At 36.3% G+C, this 19,974-nt stretch overlaps 1 protein-coding gene across 5 annotated transcripts in view; it reads right to left on the bottom strand.

Annotated features, from left to right (window-relative positions):
• Prkd1 (protein kinase D1) overlaps positions 1-19,974 on the bottom strand; it is a 345,647-nt gene that overhangs the window by 160,358 nt on the left and 165,315 nt on the right. For all 5 annotated transcript variants that reach the window (XM_070026146.1, XM_070026167.1, XM_070026173.1 and 2 more), the window contains exon 2: positions 14,910-15,048. In XM_070026146.1, the coding sequence (XP_069882247.1) occupies positions 14,910-15,048 (139 nt within the window). The remainder of the gene's footprint in view (positions 1-14,909; positions 15,049-19,974) is intronic.

The raw sequence follows: 19,974 nt of genomic DNA on the forward strand, positions 1-19,974 counted from the left end.
TCTATATCAATATCTCAAAAGTGTCAAGGTATAATTTTTAATATAGAATGTGATCCTTTTCTGTAATCCCCAAATAATTCACTCAAAGAGAGGAATAAAGTAGTTAATAAGATTTGGATTGAAGGCTATATGTGTACTAAGAATTAGAGAATATGCTTAGTATATAAAATGGTATAGACTGCACTTTCACCACCAGCATGTGGTTTAAAAGCCAACTCATATCTAAAAAGCAAAAACAATAAACTATTATCTTACTGTCATATTTTCTACATGGTGGATCACACCTACAATGCTGTTTAGCAGGGGGCTGAGATATGAGGACAGCTCATGTGGGAAAGTTGATGAGACTTCTATCTCCAGTTAATCACCAAAAATCCAAAAGTGAAGCTGTAGCTCAAGTGGTAGAGTACCAGCCTTTAAGGAAATCCTAAGGGACAAAGGTAAGACCCTGATTCATACCCTAAAACAATACAAAACAACCACAAAAAACCCTCAAAGTCCTTTGAGTCCCAAATGTGATTAAGAGTCTTATGCATGAGAATGTACTCTTCCAATTCTACACTAAGAAGAATGTATTACTAATTTGGGGGTTCAATGTGACCAGACAGTACATGTGTCGTGTGGCTTGCCTTGCCCTTGTGTTCTGTTCCAGTTTATCTGGATTAGTTTTAATACTGTCCTCAATTAGCACAGTAATGGATGAAAAGAGAAGAGAAGGGCAGACTTTGATTTCTGGCTGGATATTTACTTGCCAGATGGTGAAGAACCAGGCCTTCGGCTAATTCTCTGTGTACAGGGTAGTTTGATACATTCTTCCTGAAAACCATGGAATGTACACTTGGGAGATCTATGGAGATTTAGATTTTAGTTGTGGTGTACATGACTCAACTTTTCCTGTAGGTCTCGCCAGCTGACCCTTAGGCTAAGACAGCTGTGTTGCTGCACAGATAAAGCCACAGAGCTCTAGAGTGGTGTAGCCAGGGAGGGAAGGAGGATGACATGGTAGTGAGAGGCAGGAGGAGAAGAAGAAAGGGCGGCAGGAGAGGTCAGTCAGAATCTCAGGATGTAATTCTAACTCCTTCCATACTTTTAAACAAATGCCAGAGTCTGAGGCCAGCTTCAAAGCCACCCAAAGAAAGATCAGTGCAGCAATGGAACTATGAGGTTCCACAGAGATCATGAATAACCTGAAAAGCCTAGTTAGTGTACTATTGGGGGTGGAGGTACATCAAAAAGAAATAACTACTCAATACAGTTTAGAAAAGAAAAACACTATTTAGGAAGAAGAAAACAATGGTTAGGAAGACTGATTAAGGGAAGAATGGATTGGGCTTGGTAGTAAAACAAGTACCTAACTATGCTGATGAATTAGACAAGAAAATATAATTGCTATTTTATGAACTAGGTCTCCTTTATGGGAGAAAAATTATGAAAGATAGTGCAGTGTTTTGAAATAAGGACTATTTTTCTAAAAGGAAACAATTTCTGAAAAAAACATAGCTTTTGTCAATATGTAAGAGATGGAAAAAGTCTTGAATAAGAAAGCTAGTAAGATGATAATACTAAATTTAGGAATAGATTAGGTTAAGGACAGCATTGAAATTCAATTCCCACAGCAAAGCAGCAATTTTTGAGTATCATATACAGAATGCCAATTTAATCAATCTTTTGTCAATTTGTTCATTGCACTAATTTAAGCATTCATTTTTTCCTCAAAATATGATACTGATTACATGTGAGATACCTGATTCTTAGTATTCAAATATAAACTATAAACTTAAGTGGTTGTCTCTCTTAAAAAATGTGCATTTCAGGGAGATGTAGGTAGAGAGATATCTAAATATCTCACATTTCTCAGATGTCTTATGAAATGGTTTATATTCAGTCTTATGAAACCTAAAAGTTAACTCTTCATAGGAAATAGACCAAGACTTGGAGAAACAAGATGATTGGCAGCACGCTGTATACAAAAATGAATGGCTGCTTTAAGACTCACACTAAAGTCTTGACTGGAAATCAAACTGAAGTTGTGTGTAGTTAAACTGTGTCAGAAATATGATACATATTATATATGTAAGCAAATATATGTAAGACACTTATAACAATGCCTGAATGTTCAATGTCTTTATGTTACCACCACAATTATCACACCATTTTGCCCATTCACATTGCCACAGAAATGCATAATGTAGCTACACATAAAGTAAGTCTTCACAGAACTGTTCCATTAGAGCTGGTCTTACTCTCCATCTGACATGGAGAGAATGTCCCCTCTGCCTTGGCATACAGAAGAGCTTGGGAGAAAAGGTAATGCACTACTGTGTCATATCTCCCTGGAGAACCCATAAAGAGGCAAGGAGAATTCCAAGTGCCATATAGAGACTAAGGTCATGAGTTTTGAGAACAGTGAAAAGTCAATGCAAACACTCCAAACTGTCTTCATTCTCATTTCCACACAATGGCTTAGTGTGAGATTAAGAAACTAAAACTGGGCATACTTGAAAGATAAGAATGAAGAAAAATTAATATAAGCTATAAGGGAGATGTCACACTGACCATAAACCATGAGTACAGAACACCCCACCCCACCAGTTTCATTTCATGCACTTTTAGTTATTCACAGGCAATCATTTAATGGAAGTATTTGATAGAAATTTCCAGAAACAGTTTATAAACACTAAGTTGAATACTATTGTGATTAATATGATAAAATCTCCAACCATCCAGCAGCATTCCACACAGGACAAAAGCCATCCCCTTACACAGAGTATGCATGTTGAATACATTGCATGCCTGTTAGTAATGGTTTCCTAGGATAAGTCTCAGACATAAGTTAGACTGTCTGAGTATGGCAGGATGTATGTTCAAGTAACCCCCATGTATGTTACAATGTCTACATCTTTCACCTATTTCATTCTATCTTAGTTAACACTGTCTCATGTCACATCATCACAAGGACTAATTCTGTCCAGTAAGATATGTAGAGAAAGACAACATTCATATAAATTCTATTACTGTATATTATAATTATTAAGCTCCTATGATTTCTAGTTTATAAATTAAATTTATCATAAATATGTGTATTTTTAGAGGAACTATTAATGGTACTACTTATGGCTTCAAGCATCAAATGAGGGCCTAGGAGGCCATTCCTATAAACAAGAGAAAACTTTGTATAGTCATATAATCTTGCACTTAAATTTTCCATTGTTACAAAAACAAACATACTGATTATTTGTAGCTATTGTTGGACAGCAATTTGCAGCAGTTAGACTGGGGCACTTAGATGTCTAAACACAACTAAAAAGAATTATACTTTGAGTATTAAAGGCCAGATTTTCTACAACTTTAGTTACCAAAGCAATATTAAGGCTGGGGAAGAGCTCTGAATGATTTATGCCGCTATTCTCTTTGAGGGAACTGAGGTTCACACACAACGCCCCCCTTTGTCTAAGCAGTCACTCTTACTACTGAGCCTCACTTCCAGCCCTAGTCTTGTTTGTTGTTTTTTGAGATAGGTTTTCACTTCCTTCCTGGGTGCATAAGCTCTACTTGTTAGCCTTCCTGTCTAGCTAGAACAACAGAAATCTTCCACCTTATCCAGTTCCCCACTATTAAGGGGTCTTGTTAACTTTTCTGTTCAGTCTGGCTTTGAAGTGCAATCCTCTCTAACTCAGTCTCCCAAATAGCCAAGATTATAACCACAAGCCATAGGTGCCTGGCTAATTCTGTTCTCTTAAAAGTACACTCAACTCTTTATCATTTACTCAGGAAAATTATAGTGTGGTGATCTAACATGCCACTCTTTTTCCCTCCTACTTGTATTTCAGAAAGGCATAAAAGATTGATAAGGAATGTACCAAATCTAAAAGATAAAGATATACACCTGTAATCAGTAATTTACACTTTCTAAAAAAGAAAGGAGGTCTTTACTAGAATGTTGCTATATTTTTCTGACTTGTTACAGTAATGAATCTTAGGAAGAAAAATCATGGCTTTCAGGAGACTACTTTAGTTTTCATTAGGGTTGGGGTCCTGAATAAGAAGTAGCACTATTACTTTATTTCATATTGGACATTAATCCTCGACAAACAAGAGTCCTCACGGTTTTCTTAACCTGATTGCAGTTTCAGTAGATATGTTAAATGCTTATATTCATTCATTAGCAGGATAATAATGACATGGTAATGAAAATAATATGGACAAATCTTGAAGCTTTTTGTTGTCTTCTCTTCTTACAAATATTGTAAGTGGTTCCTGGAAATATAAATTGCCTTACTGCAACAAGTGTTCAACAATATTTCTGTCCACTAGTCCTAGATGAAGAGCTGAATTGTAGTGGAGGAGGTGTGAAACTTGGCCGAACACTTAGATCCAGGCTCAGTACCACCCTATTCCTCAAGATGTAAGCAATTAAAGTTACTGACTATCTTTTTAGATGTCTGACTTCTCTACCTCCAAGACAAAGTTATTCAAATAAAAAATCCATTTCAAAAGCTGATGATTTAATCAAAAGTGATATTTCTTCTTTTCCCCTCCTTTTCTATGGATCAATTCTCCCTTTCAATGTGTGGAAGCAACCTCTGTGTAGAGACCTGTCTCGCTTTCAGAACAATTTTTCCATGCAATGACCCAGTGAAACACTGTGTATTGCTAGAGTAGCACTTGCCAGATGCTCAGAGGAGACAGATGTATCCTGGGATAAAACAAACGTGGGAAGTAGTTTTGGAAAGTGCCATTTCATAATAGTTTACACCAAAATTCTGAAGAGTACGACCATGAATATTTATTTATAACACTGTGTAAGCTAAAATTTTTCTGAGTTATCAGACTAGGCTTTTGGAGAAAGGCAACTTAGAGGGTGAGGAGAAGAAACAATATTATAAATAACATTTATTACATGCTATAGCTGGTATATATAGAAATGCTATCAAGAGCTTATTTTATTTTTTGTAAAACACTACAATGTAGGCACCAGTATTACCTTCACTTTACAGACAAGGAAACCAGGAACAGAAAGTTGAAATATCTGGTATTGACAGAAAACACAAAGAACAGAGAAAAATGAAGCAAGATGTTCTGGTTATAGAAATACCCAATTGCTGTGCATGCCACATCACTTGCAGACTGAAAACCACACAGAATCCATGTGACAGGAGGATGAGTAGTAGATGCTTTCATCTACTACCCATGAATAAAAGTACAAAAAAAAACCCTCTAAGCCAAGGTTTTGCTATTGCATAAAATCACAAAGTAAATCAGTATTATTACATACCTAAGTCATCTGTTCTTCAGTCTCTCTAGAAAGTAACCAAACTGCATGGCAAACACAAAGGACAAGACTCAGGATGAAGATGAGAAAATGTCACAGCTCTTAGGTGTCCAGAGCTTTCCTTGGTGTCATCACTACCTCCTCTCCATCATCAACTACAGAATAATCATTATGTGTTTAAATTCATCCTAAAACACAGACCTCTCTGTCACATCTTCAGTTCCTGTGTCACTTCCTGAATACTAGAAGCCTGGCCTTCAGCACTAGCTTACTTGACAGTGTGGAACCCAAAGCAAAAGCAGGTTTCTATGAAAATTATAATGGTACAGAATCTATCTTAAAGATATACCATGAAAAACAAACAAATGTGTGTTTTTACCGGAGGTAAAGGAAGGGAAGGTTCAACATTTAGCTTTCCAACTTTAAATTATCTTTAAATAACCTATCTTGCAGAATTCTTGTCTGTTCTTCACTGAACCATCTAAAAGTTATCCATACCAGCAAACACAAATAATTATGAACCAAGTATAAAACAAACAAACAAAGACTTAATGTCATATAAATATAGTCCTGTTATTCATTTGTTATGCTATGGCTGAATTAGTGGGCTTTGATAAGAGATCCATCAGGAAGAAGACTTTAAATTCTATGAATTTTTACAGTTCAGTACCATATCTTGAACTTCACTTTGGCTTCAGTAAGAGAAACTTCCATTTGTAGGGTTTCTTAATTTATAATAATGCTAATCTTTTGCTTAACAGACAAGAGGAATTGGCCAGTGGTGGAAATATGTTTGGTGAGAAACTTCTACTAAATTATTATTATTATTATCATCATTATTATTATTTTGCATAAACAATCTATCCACTCCTGAGCAATCTTTTCCTGGCTTATTGAATATAAATGTACTAATTCTCATAAACTATGATCTTCAAAAAGAAAGGAGGTGCTATTGTTTTTAATGTATCTAAAGTGAACTATGTGATTTTTTTTGTTTCTCTTGTATGTCCTTCCCCCAAGGTATAACCCCTGTTTTCACTGTATTTGATGACAGTGCCCTGCATCTTGTATAACCATTTTTTATAATTGGGGGAGGGGAAGAGAATAACAAAATGCTGAAACAAGGATACAGGATGACCCATTACAAGACACTATATAGAAAACGAACTTTACAACTTTGGGAGAAGGGGAGAATTAGGGAGGTGGGGAGGGAAGGGATGGTAGGGGGAAAAAACAAAGGAGGAGGTAACCATGCTCGTTAGGAAATGTACTTGTTACCTTACTCATGTAACTGTAACCCCTCTGTACACTATTTTTACAATAAAATAATAAAAATAAATAAAAATAAATTGTAAAAAAGGAAATGAGGGTAAAACAATTAGCAGATTAGCCAGGAGCAACCTGTTTGGTTTTAAACTTCGAAAGCAGCTAAGAAATGATAGACACAAAGAAACATATATTTCATGGTTTCCCTCATTTGTAATGATTAGTATATGTTTGAGATAATCCTGGCAGATGAGCAGAATAGCTTAGTAGCTATGTACACATGAACCTTTAAGATGATGCTAAGCAAAAGAAACTTCAAGACATGGAAACAAGAGGCTTTTCTTTGTTATTGCTGTTTTTAATTAATATGTGATTTTTTTTTCTTGTGTTTTTTTTTCCCCTATAGTTTATCCTCTGATGTCGATGTATGTGATGTTGGTGCCCTTGGCATTGTGTATACATTTATCTGAATTAGGGAAGGGAAGTGGATCAACAAAATGGTGAGACAAAGGACAAAGCACAAACTAAGGCAACAGCAATACTCACAAGACAATATGTTGGAAATGATCTGTACAGCTTAGTTAGGGGGAGATCAGGGTGTAGGGAAAGTGGAAGAAAAATGAGGAAGGGGGTAACAAGTTCATCAAGAAATGTACTCACTGCGTAAAATAACACCTCTGTACATCACCTTGACAATAAAATTAAATTTAAAAAATAAAAGATGATAGATAATTGCATTAAAAAAGAGAAGGAAAAAAGATATAGCAAAATGAAATTTCTAATGTTATCTGAAGACACGAAGTAAATATTGAGGCTTTCTCAAAAATATTTTGCCTAGTTTTTCTCTCATTTTAACTGCACTCCTATGACAGACTGCTCTCAACTTCCTGTTGGTGAAACATTAAAGAATCAAATTATGTTTATGTCAAATTATAATGTAAAATTTAATTTGTAATAAGATAAGGAAAACTCAGGGAAACAGTCTTCAAGAGGAAATTTTCCACAGCTTACTGACGTTATGAAATTACTGTGGTGGGGCTGGGAAGGTGGCTCAGTGGTAGAGTGCTCGCCTTGCATGCATGAGGCCCTGGGTTCGATTCCTCAGCACCACATAAGCAGGAAAAAAAAAGCCAGAAGTGGTGCTATGGCTCAAGTGGTAGTGCGCTAGCCTTGAGCTGAAGAGCTGAGGGACAGCACCCAGGTCCAGAGTTCAGGCTCCAAGACCAGACCCCCCCCCCAAAAAAAAAAAAAAAAAAAAAAGAAAGAAATTACTGTGGTCCACAAGAAAAAGAAAGCCCACTGTTTTGGGTTCCTGACCCTTGCCCACTGTAGTTTAGATGAAGGTGATCATTAACCACATCTCCAGGGACTGACACATGAATAAGGTGCTCCAACTTGTCCACAGGGTTGGGGAAGAATAGTTCCATGTGCAAGCTCATGTTCACCTTAGGGCTTGAGGTGTCCTAGTAGCATTTGTTTTGTTTCACATTATAATCAGTATAATGCTGTCCACCTCACAGATAATAATTTCTTATTCTTGGTCATATCAATAAATACAAAGACCTAAACTTCAGCTCTAGAAATATTTAGTATTGCCAGGCACCAATGGCTGAAAACTTCTTAGGAGGCTAACATCTAAGAATTGTGTTTCAAAGCCAGACCAGGCATGAAAGTATATATAAGACACATATCCAATTAACCACCAAAAAACCTGTGGTTCAAATGACAGAGTACACACCTTGAGCACAAGAGCTCAAAGACTCTGAATTCAAGGCCCAGACTGACATAAAAAATTAGTATTATGTTATCAGTATTATATAGAAAAATATTTTAAAGCAAATTAATATTTTGCATAAGTAGTACTTCTAACCTGCTGGCTATCACTCATTCAATAAGCTCATACATGCTTACAGAGACTCTCCTATCTATGATTTTAAAGAAGGATGGAAACAAAAATTACTGGGAAAAGATGGGTCTGTATTGAGCCAAACAGGCAAAGGGATATATCTAGCAGTCAGTCACTTGAGGTTCTGGAAAGGGAAGTGCAAAGTGGATAGTATTATAATTCAGATTACAGACATAGAAGGCCATGGTAGGGTATAAGAGGATACAAGTCCACTAAGACTGCATCAAAGTGATGTAAGACATACATAAATGGGCCACATGCCAGAGGAAGGGACAGGAAATGAATAGAATATGCAGTTTAAAAGGGGTAGTGCAGATGTGTGTAGCAACAAGAAAGAGAAACAGCCTACAGATAGAGAAAGAATGCCACCAAATAAAGACCTTGGTTACAGCTAAAAGCCTTGACTTGAGGTCAATCACCACAATGTAATATGATAAAGAGAGATAAATAAACCAGACTTCTTTGGACTGGAGAGAGGATGCTATAGAAAAGAACCCAAAACACATTAGGGAATGCGAAGAAAGTCATTTCATTCAATTCCTTAACCACAAGTGGAGTTAAATAGCATATAAGGCCTCTTGGATTGAAGAGAATTAAGCATTACCTTCAGCAACCTCAGCTGCAAGCAAAGCATAAAGACAAGGAGGAAGAAAAAACTACCAGGCATTGGTCCACAATTTGAGGCCTAAAAATTGTTTGGGAAGCTGTAATCCTAGGGTATGCATGCCTGTAATTTCAGTACTCAAGAGGCTGAAGCAGGAAGATTGTGAGTTTCAGGCCAGTATGAGATCCATAGTGAGACCCTATTCTCAATAAATAAATAAACTTTAAAAAATGAAAAACAAAGCATGTGGAAGATATACAAGAATAGCGATATGCATAGAGGGAAATTTTAAAAGCTATATTTAATTTTATTGAGTAAATCACAAAATTATTAAGCATTACTGGGAGATGAATTGGGAAAACAATGCTGTTAACATGTATGTAGATATGCAAAACTATCTATCTACCCTCTATTCATCATCAATCTAATCTATCTAAACCTGAGTATATAACCTGCCCAAAGACATATATCAAGATAGATTTAGGTAACTGAGTAACTTAAGGCTTCAGTGACATTAGGGGAGTGGGATAATATGGTGCCTAGTTACAAGTGGTCTGATACAACATGGCTCCCTTTTGATATCCAGAAAATAGCCTGTAAGAACAAGAGAGCCCTTCTGAAGCCCTAATGTTGAGGGAATGGGCAAGAGAAGGTACACATGCCCTGTCAGCATGTTTTTAAAGGAGTCACTTGCTTTGATAGATTCTCCTCTTTCTCCTGACACTTTCTTATAGCACCAGGTCAGTCAAAACTGGTGAGTAGACATGCCATTTTTTTAAGTTTCCTCACATAAGTCAATGTTCTCTTAGTCTTGCTGTTATGTCTGGATACATTTGGAGCAGTAACAGATGACTTTAGTGTCACTGGTTTTGAACTCCGCCTTTGTTTCTTTGCTGTTCAGGTCATTTTGTAAGCAATTGTGGCCAAGACAGAAAAGTAGAATCTCAAAGGTGGATGGAGTGGAAGAGGAGCATAAACACAGGGAGTTTCTTTATTTGTAAGGAAAGGAGGGAAAAACAGAGTGACTCTGCATTTGATAATGAGACTATAGAGGTACACCAGTCCCCACCTGGGGAAAGCAGAAAGGGGTAACTGGTGCTGGTTTCAAATGTAAATATGCAGCCTTCTCGCACAAACACACTCCACACAGGTTGTATTCAATTTGCCTATTACTATTAAATAAGTATTTGATTGCAAAACTAAAAGTGAAAAAAAATAAATTTAGAAATACCATTTAAGAAATGTGAAGATATTTATGGACAGTGTCACAGGAAAAAACATTCCTAAAGAATATTATATTACTTTCAAAGCAGCCTGGTTGTGAGATTAATATGAATTATGATGAGACTATGATCCAATGCCAGTTTCCTTGAATAATTTACGCCAAGCTGCCCCTAGTGTTCAGAAAGAGAAAACTTAAAAAAGTCCCTCCCCCATGGTATAACACCTGTTTTCACTGTATTTGATGTTGGTATAATTTGGGGAGGGGAAGTGAAAAAACAAATTGTTGAAATAGGGATACAGATTAACCCATTACAACAATGAGATGTACAAGACCCTATGTCGAAAAACGAACTTTACAATGTAGGTGGGGATGGGGGGTGAGGTGGATAGGGTGGGAGGTGTAGCTGAGGAGGTGTAAGGGATGGCAGAGGAAAAACAAAGGAGGAGGCAACAATGCTGGATAAGAAATGTACTCATTACCTTGCTCATGTAACTGTAACCCCTTTATACAGTATTTTCACAATAAAAACAATTTTTTTAAACACAAAAAAAAGAACCCCATGGAATCCACTCTCAAGGTACTTGAGCTGATTGGAAACTTTGGCAAATTAGCAGGGTATAAAATTAACCCCCAGAAATCAATGGCTTTCCTATATGCCAATTATGAGAAGAACGCAGCTGAAATTAGGAAAGCAACTCTTTTTGTAATAGCCCCACAAAAAATAAAATACTTAGGAGTTAACTTAACAAAAGAGGTGAAGGACCTCTATGACAAAAACTTTGAAAACCTGAAAAAAGGAAATTAAAGCAGAACTAAGCAAGTGGAAAACCTCTCATGCTCCTGGATTGGGAGGATTAACATCGTAAAGATGGCAATATTACCAAAGGCTATCTACAAATTCAATGTGATACCTATCAATATCCCAACCTCATTCTTCAATGAAATAGAAAAAGCAATCCAAAATTTCATATGGAACAATAAAAGATGCCGAATAGCAAAAACAATCCTTAGCAGAAAGAACAGCTCTGGAGGAATATCAATTACAAATTTCAAACTCTACTACAAAACCATAGTAATAAAAACAGCTTGGTACTGGCACATGAACAAATTTGAGGACCAATGGAATAGGACTGAAGACCCAGAAATTAACCCACCTAACCTTTGAAAAGGTATCTAAAGAAATAGAATGGAAGAAAGACAGCTTTTTAAGTAAATGGTGCTGGCAAAATTGGTTATGCACTTGTAGAAAACTAAAACTAGATCCATATATATCACTCTGCACCATAATCAATTCCAAATTGATTAAAAACCTCGAAATAAAAGCAGACTCCCTGAAAACATTCCAGGAAGGAATAGGAGAAACTCTAGGTCTCCTTTGCACAGGCCAAAATTTTCTTAATAGAGACCCAGAAACACAACAAATCAAAGAAAGGTTGGACAAATGGGATTGCATAAAACTGCAGAGCTTCTGCAAGGCAAAGGACATAGCTAGCAAGATCAATAGGAAGCCCATGGACTAGGAGAGGATCTTCACTAGCCATACATACCTCATATGTCTCATATCTAAAATATGCTTAGAACTGAAAAAACTAAATCCCACAACAACAAATCCTCAAAGATACAACTGCTCAATAAGTAAGTGAGCTAAAGACTTGAAGAGTCTTCTGTGAAGAGGAAATACGAATGGCCAACAGACACATGAAGAAATGCTCTAGCCATAAAAGAAATGCAAATCAAAACAACATTGAGATTCCACTGCACTCCAATTAGAATGGCTATAATCAAGAAATCTAGTAACAACAGATTTTGGAGGGGATGTGGACAGAAGGGAACCCTACTGCATTGAATAAGTGTAAACTTGTTCAATCACATTGGAGAACAGTATGAAGATTCCTCAAAAGACTCCACATAGAGTTCCCAATAATGACCCAACAATCCCACTTTTGGCCATTTACCCAAAGGATCACAAACAAGTCCATACTAAAGCTACCAGCACAACTATATTTATTGCAGCATTATTTACCATAGCTAAGATATGAAACCAACCCAGATGCCCCTCAGTAGATGAATGGATCAAGAATATGTGCTATAATGTACAAGTCGTTATGTCAAAAACGAACTTCACAACTTTCGTGGGGGGGGGCCGGGGAGGATTGGGGGAGGGGGGTAGGGGGAGGATGGGAAGGCATAGGAAGGGGAAACAAAGGAGAAGGCTACAATGCTTGATAAGAAATGTACTCATTATCTTGCCCATGTAATTGTAACTCCTCTGTACATTAAAAAATATTTAAAAAGAATATGTGCTATATATATATGTATATATGTATATATATATATATATATATATATATATATATACACAATGAAATTCTATGCCTCCATCAGAAAGAATGACATCACCCATTTGTCAGGAAATGGAAAGACTTGGAAAAAATTATATTAAGCGAAGTAAGCCAGGCCCAAAGAAACATAGGTCCCATGGTTTTTCTTGTTTGCAATATTTAGTACATGTCTACATCAAACAGAGCAGGTCAAAGGCTATGTACATATGACCATATTAAATAATGTCAAGCAAAATAAACCCCAAGACAGGAACACAAGGGGTTTTTCCTTTCTTGCTATTGTTTTTAATGTACTTGTAATGCACTATGTGATTCTTTTGTTTCTTTTGTAAGATCTTCCCCCACAGTATAACCCATGTTGTCACTGTATTTGCCTGTGGTTTTCTGTATCTTGTATATACATTTTTGTAACTTGGGGAAGGGAAAGGGTATAGCAGAATGCTTAAATGGGGATGCAGGTTGACCCATTGTGATGATGAGATATACAGGACACTATGTTGAAAATGAACTTTACAATATTAGGGGGGGAGAGAGGAGCTTGGGTGGGTAGGGAGGGGGAAAATCAAATGAGAAGGTAACAATGCTCAACAGGAAATTTACTCATTACCCTACTCATGTAACCGTAACCCCTCTGTACAGTATCTTTACAATAAAAAATAAATAAAACCCCAGTGAAACTTAAATAAAAAATGGCATGTCTAAAAAAAAATGGCAGTTTTGACAGGCCTTGTGATATAAGAAGCACCAGAAAAGGGGAGAATCTAGCAAAGCAAGTGACTCCTTCAAAAACTTAGTAAAAACCAAGTGCTAGATCTGAAAATCCCAGCTACTGAGAAAACAAAGTATAGAAGGCAAACCCAGGCAATGTTAATGAGATCCTATTTCTAAAACAAAAACAAAATCGGTTAAACTGGCTGAATGTAGAGTTCAAGTCGTAAAGTGCTAGGTAAAGTATAGCATGCACAAAGCACTCAGTTCAATCTCTAAACTTTGCAAAAACAATAAAAACAAAAGGAACCACACCAAAGCTTTGGCTGCTTTGGTTTGTTTATTTGACAACTGGTCAGCCCTATGAACAATAGGAAAATGATGACTTTTATGAAGAAAGAAATTGTTTCATAACATCTAGTGCATCATGAGAATGTGGCAATCCCAGTGCTGCTTACAATGAAAATGAAGACAACCCATAGAGGTAAAAAGTGAACAGGGCTAACTCAAAGCAAAGTAAACAAAATGTAAATACCGAATAATAGTCACTGCACATTGCATGGTAGGACCTGGATTCTGAGCTGGAGGTGTTTAACTGATAGTGTCTATCTGGCAAGCACAAAGGCCTGAGTTTAAACCCCATAACTATCAAAACAAAACAAAATAAAAACAAAGGAAAATGAGAAAAAAGGTCCAGAATATTTGAAGCTAATTGACTCCCTTTATTGAAGAACACAGCAAGCAACCAAGACCACAAAGGAAAAGCTACCAATGTCAACTGAGTTTCTCAGAAATGACTGTAATAAAAGCAACAACAATAATCCAAACAATCATCATCAATTGCACAACCATCACTGTTAGAACCCTGCAGCAGCTGTTTAATACTAGTTGTTTTTGTTTTAATTAAATATACCTTTTCTTTCTGTGTTGATAGGTAAAGCTGTATTTCAAACTTCCAAAAGAATATAAATGTGAACCAAGAAAAACACAGCATTCGCAAGGATTAAGTTAACCAGTGTCACCTGACATGACCTGACCTCATCTAACTCCCGAGCTTTTGGCTTCTTCTTTTGGTCTTGGATTATTTCAGAGCTACTGTACTTTTGGCCCACATAAGTCAAGGTTTTCTTAGTCTTGCTGTTATTTCTTGGCTTCCAGGCACTCAGTACATTTGGAGCAGTGACAGATGCCTTTAGTGTTGCTGGCTTTGCACTCTGCCTTGTTTCTTTGTTGTCCAGGTCATTTTTGAAGTGCTCAATGAAATACTGTGTGTGTGTGTGTGTGTGTGTGTGTGTGTGTGTGTGTGTGTGTGTGTGTGTGTTTGCTTGTGCTTGTGCATACGTGTGTGTGTGTGTGTGTGTGTGTGTGTGTGTGTGTGTGTGTGTTGGGGGGAATGGGGACTGGGATAGAACAAATGTTAAGAGACATGATTGGGGGCAATACTGAATATGGGAAAAGCCTCTCTTCCAAAATAATTTTGAAATTTTATGTAGGCAGAGCTACAATTGGCATATTTTTCTATGTTATCCTAATAGCAAGTACCTAATAACTATCTCAATGGACAGACTGGATAAAAAGAATCCTACCTGACAAGACCACTTCAATCAGGTCCCCTTCCTGGATATCACTAGCTGTCTTCACCAGCTGCAGGATGTTTTCGGAGGTAGGGTCATGGCGGAAAAGAAGGATCTTATCATACATTCCGTAGAAACCACATTCAGGGAACTGTAAATACAAACATCACAATGGTATAAACATCACAACCCTCCTGGATATTTTGTTTAAAATACAAATAAAAAGTCAGGATATAAATACAAGCTAAAGGTAAAAGTTTAACATAGAATCTTCAAATGTATGAAAAGAAAAGAAAGAGGTCACATTGGTAAGACTCCATGAAGAGTGGGAAAAAATCCTGTACCCTAAGGGCCATAATGATCCAATGGTACCGTAACTCACAAAGAAACAGAGCATGAACTAAGGTTCAAAATGTTTCCATAGTCGCCAAGATGGTCAAAGTAAGTGGGAAGGAGTAGGCATTTCCCCAGTTAGCAATGGCATAAAAATGGGAATTAGTTTATCATCATTTTAATATACATATCTGAAAAAACAAGATCTTGGTCTGTTTTTAACCCATTCAAAAATAAGACTAGATTGAACAAATTGAACCATAATATTGGATGGGGGGAGGGGAGCAAAAGCACTATATAGATTATTTGAATTAGGGGAGTAGGGGAAGCTAAGGAGACCACCCAAGTCTCCCTCTGCTGCTGCCCTGACCAAGTTCCATTTCCTTTTCCTGCAGTCTCCTTTGTCTGCCCCAGAAGCAGTATAGAAGGTCCATCTGGCCACACTCTGAACAATTTTCAGTAAAGCAAAAAAAAAAAAAAAAAAAAAAAGGCAAATCTGTTATGTAGAAAGGAAGTGGGGTTCTCTTCTTGTATATGACTTTCTTACATAATTACTGAGGACAGTTAACTTGTATACAAAGATACCCATCATGTAATAAAATAGATCCTGTCTCTCTTGATCCTGAAGCCAGTGATGGACCTGACACGTACATCAGTATACATTCTTCCATTGTCAGGTTAAAATGTTCAGAATTTCATATCTTCTAAAGATAAGTCCAACATATTGAAAATTCCTCTTTCCCTTATTCATAAAATTAGGAGCTATATTCATGAGCCTTTTGTATGAATTAAAAATAAATATACTCAGAATACTTTCTTCCTCCTAAGTGTCTGTGCTGATGACTAGGCTTAAAATGATTTCTGTATGTCACTTGGTAAAGTTGACTTTCCTAAAATAAGTAAAACAGCTGAAATGATTTCACTACTTCCTCTGTTCTAACTTAAAGAAAAAGATAAGAACTTGGGGCATGTTTCAAGTAGTAGAATGCTTGCCTAGCAATCTATCCTGAGTTCAAACACCAGGACAAAAAAGAGAGAGGAATAGGGAGAGGGAGAAGGGATTATAATGGATGTAAGAGCATATGACAATGAGTTTTGAGGCTGGATATGCATGCAGGAGACATCACAATCAATTCATGAAACATTTTCATCAACACCAAAAGTTTGATTGTAATTGATGCTGCCCAAAATCTACTCTGTCACCATAGGTTCTCTTGTCAGCTGAAGAATTTCATAAAAATGAAATCATACAATGTATTTCATGTACTATTTTCTAGCTGGCTTACTTTGTTCATTGTTTTGATATTTATTCAGATATATATATATATGTGCTACACCAGTTTACTTATTAATATTTCATTTAATGGATACCACATAATTTTCCATTCACCCAAAAAATATACATCTGATTTTATTCTGAATTTATGGCTAACTGAAGTAAAAATTGGGCAGACATCAATGGCTCCTACCTGTATACTTAGCCACTTGGTACAAGGCCAATCCAGGCATAAAAGTTCACAAGATCCCATCACAACTCATAGATAGGTACAGTGGTGCACATCTCCCATCACAAGCTATGGGAAAAGCTGAGATTTGGAAGGATCATAATACCAGGCCAACCAAATACCACTAAGACTCAATCTGCACAGAAGGAAACTGGATACAGCTGCATTTCCTGTGATCCAAGTAACAAAAGCAAACATAAACATAGGCAGAGAGCACTGTATTTGACTTTGGTACCTTGTGTATTATGTATACATTTATCTGAACTGGAGAAGGAAAGGGGAACAACAAAATGGTAATACAACGGACAAAGGGCTAACCAATGCAACAGCAATACTCCCTATATTGGAAATAAACTTTACAACTTGGGGAGGTGAAGAAAGAAGGAAAAATGGGAGAAAAATGAGGGAGGGGATAACAATGTTTGACAAGAAATGTACTCACTCCCTTAGGTATGTAACTATAATCCCTCAGTACATTACTTTGACAATAAAATTAAATTTAAAAAAATAGGCAGATAGCAGCTAAGCCATAGCAGCACCTCAGTCTTGAGGTGGCTTAAGACTGCCAGCCTAGTGAGCATGAGGCCCTAAGTTTCTAGTAAGCACAAAGCCCTGAGTTTAAACCCCGGAACTGCCAAAACAAAACAAAATACATAAAAACAAAGGAAAATGAGAAAAAAAAAAGGTCCAGAATCTTTGAAACTAATTGATTCCCTTATTCCCTTTATTCAAGGACACAGCAAGCAACCAAGGCCACAAAGGAAAGTAAAAACTGGGCAGGCATCAGTGGCTCCCAGAGAAGGAAGGGAGGGAGGAAGCCAAGGAACTTATTAACATTTATAAACAAGTGTTTTACTGGGCATATGCTACTTATTTCCTGTGGGAAGATGCCTGCCAAAACATTGCTAGGTCAGATTAATTTACATGTCTAGGCTCATGCCAATACATATTTACATTGTGTTTACTGTTGTAATCCTGGAATTAAGGTAAAATAAGCCTAAGCCCTCCAAGTTTTCTTTTCAAGGTTTTTTTTTTTGTATATTATATGTCCTGTTGATTTCCATGTGTGTTATAGAAACACATTATCAATTCTTAGAGGTAAATGTGCTTTGATATTTCAGATAGTTCACCAAACCATACAAAAATCCTTTTAAAGATAAATGTATTTTAAAACTTGTAGTTTATTATGAGCAAGATGCAGTCTCTACCAGCTTCTCTTAAATTTACCTTAACTTGTCAATTTTAGTGAATGTGTCTCAGGTATATATGATAAATCTACCTATTAAGTCTTTAATATTTGTCTACTATATATATATATATATATATATATATATATATATTTGTAATACAATAGGTTTCTAATAATTGCCATAAAATTAAATTCTGTCTTTTAGTATGAAATTCTTATCAAAAATGAAAATCATAACTATAATATAGTAACAGTTTTAATATGTCACAAAAGTTATAGCCCGTATGTAAAACAGTTTCACCGCTACAAAAAAGAAATTCTCAATGCCCAGAGAACTTGGTCAACCACTCCCCTGGCAACCTGTATTTCTCAACACTAGACCACTGTGCTCTGTCCCTATAATTTGGCTTTTCAAGGGTATTAGTTAAGTGGGACTAGGCAGTACATTACTTTGAGGCAGGCTGTTTTTCACTCAGCATAACTAATAATAAGAATCCTTCATATTACTGTGCCACCATCCATTGTTTTTATAGCTGTAGAGTTCTACTCTGTTTGATGGATGTACAACAGTGTGACAGTTTTTGACTTCTATAAATTTTTAAACAGATTATATGTGAACATTATATTTTTCCTCTGAGGGAGGTGGTAGGTATCTAGACAAGTTTGTAAGAGATTGCCAAGATATGTTCAAAGGAAACTATTCAATTTTACATTCTCTTCAGCAAAGTATGAGAGTGACAGTTGTTCTATGTCTTTGACAGAACTTACTACTTTTTGCTTTAGACTTAATTGATGTAGAATAGTATGTAAATGGCATTAATTTTTAAAGAGTGCATTATGTTCCACATCTCATGGTTTTATTTGATATACATATCTACATACATACTGTATGATCAAGTTTTTGCTCACCATTCATCATGAATTGATTATTTGCTTATTATTAGGTTTGGAAAATTCTTTATATATTCTGGTTACAGTTATTTATTAGATATGTTTCACAGATTTTTTTTCTACTCTGTGGCTTACCTCTTAATTTCCTTAACATTGAAGTTCCTAAGGACTTCTTTATTAGTATCTAATAAGTTTTTGCACCACCTAGTGTGACAGATTTTTTTCCTATGAATTACTTAATTTATTTATTTTGCCAGTCCTGGGCTTGAACTTAGGGCCTGGGCACTGTCTCTGAGCTTCTTTTTGCTCAAGGCTAGCACTTGGCCACTTAATCCACAGCACCTCTTCCAGTTTTTTTCTAATTATGTGGTACTGAGGAATTAAACCCAGGACTTCATGAATGGTAGGCAAGCACTCTACCACTAAGCCACATTCCCAGGCCTATAAATTTTATTTTTATGGTTATTTTTAGGCCTTTATCAATTTTCATGCAATTTTAATAGGGCAAAAACAAGGATTAAATTTCATATGCTGGAAGACTGTATAGGTTTGGTACTGCTTAGTTCTTAAAAGCTTAGAAGAATTCTGTGATTAATTTTTTTTCCTGAAAGGTTTAAAACTTCATATCTGATATGCTTATTAACTGCAATTAGTACAAGCTAAATTTAAATTTTGATCAAGGGCTTTTGTAGTTCACATCTTTTCAGAAAACTTTCATCCACATCATCAATTATGAGAATAAATTTGCTCCATATTCCATCGCCCTTTTTGTGTCTATGGGGTTTGTACTGTTGTCTCATTGATGATATGGGTGACTTGTGCATGCTTACATGTGGTTTGTCTCATAAGGGTTTGTGTACTGAAGACTTAGTCTTCAGCTTGATGATTACTTTAGATCACTGGGCCTTAAAGACATGGGGTGTCTGTTGTGAAAGGTACTAAGGGCACTCTCATAGTACTTAATTTAAGGACGTGTTGGCAACAACTGAACTTCTCTGGTTTCCCTGAGCTGTGATCTCAGGTTCTCATTAACATACTGCCTTTGTCACCTGTTATGCTATGTTCACAATTTGAAGTTTTAGCTTCTAAATGTATGAAACCTCTTTATCAACTTACCAAATCAAGAATTGCACTTTAAAACAAAAGTGAACTAATATAC

This window comes from Dipodomys merriami, unplaced genomic scaffold (assembly GCF_024711535.1).
Source record: "Dipodomys merriami isolate MVZ:Mamm:240054 unplaced genomic scaffold, mDipMer1.0.p SCAF_1, whole genome shotgun sequence".
In the NCBI taxonomy this organism is placed as follows: Eukaryota; Metazoa; Chordata; class Mammalia; order Rodentia; family Heteromyidae; genus Dipodomys; species Dipodomys merriami.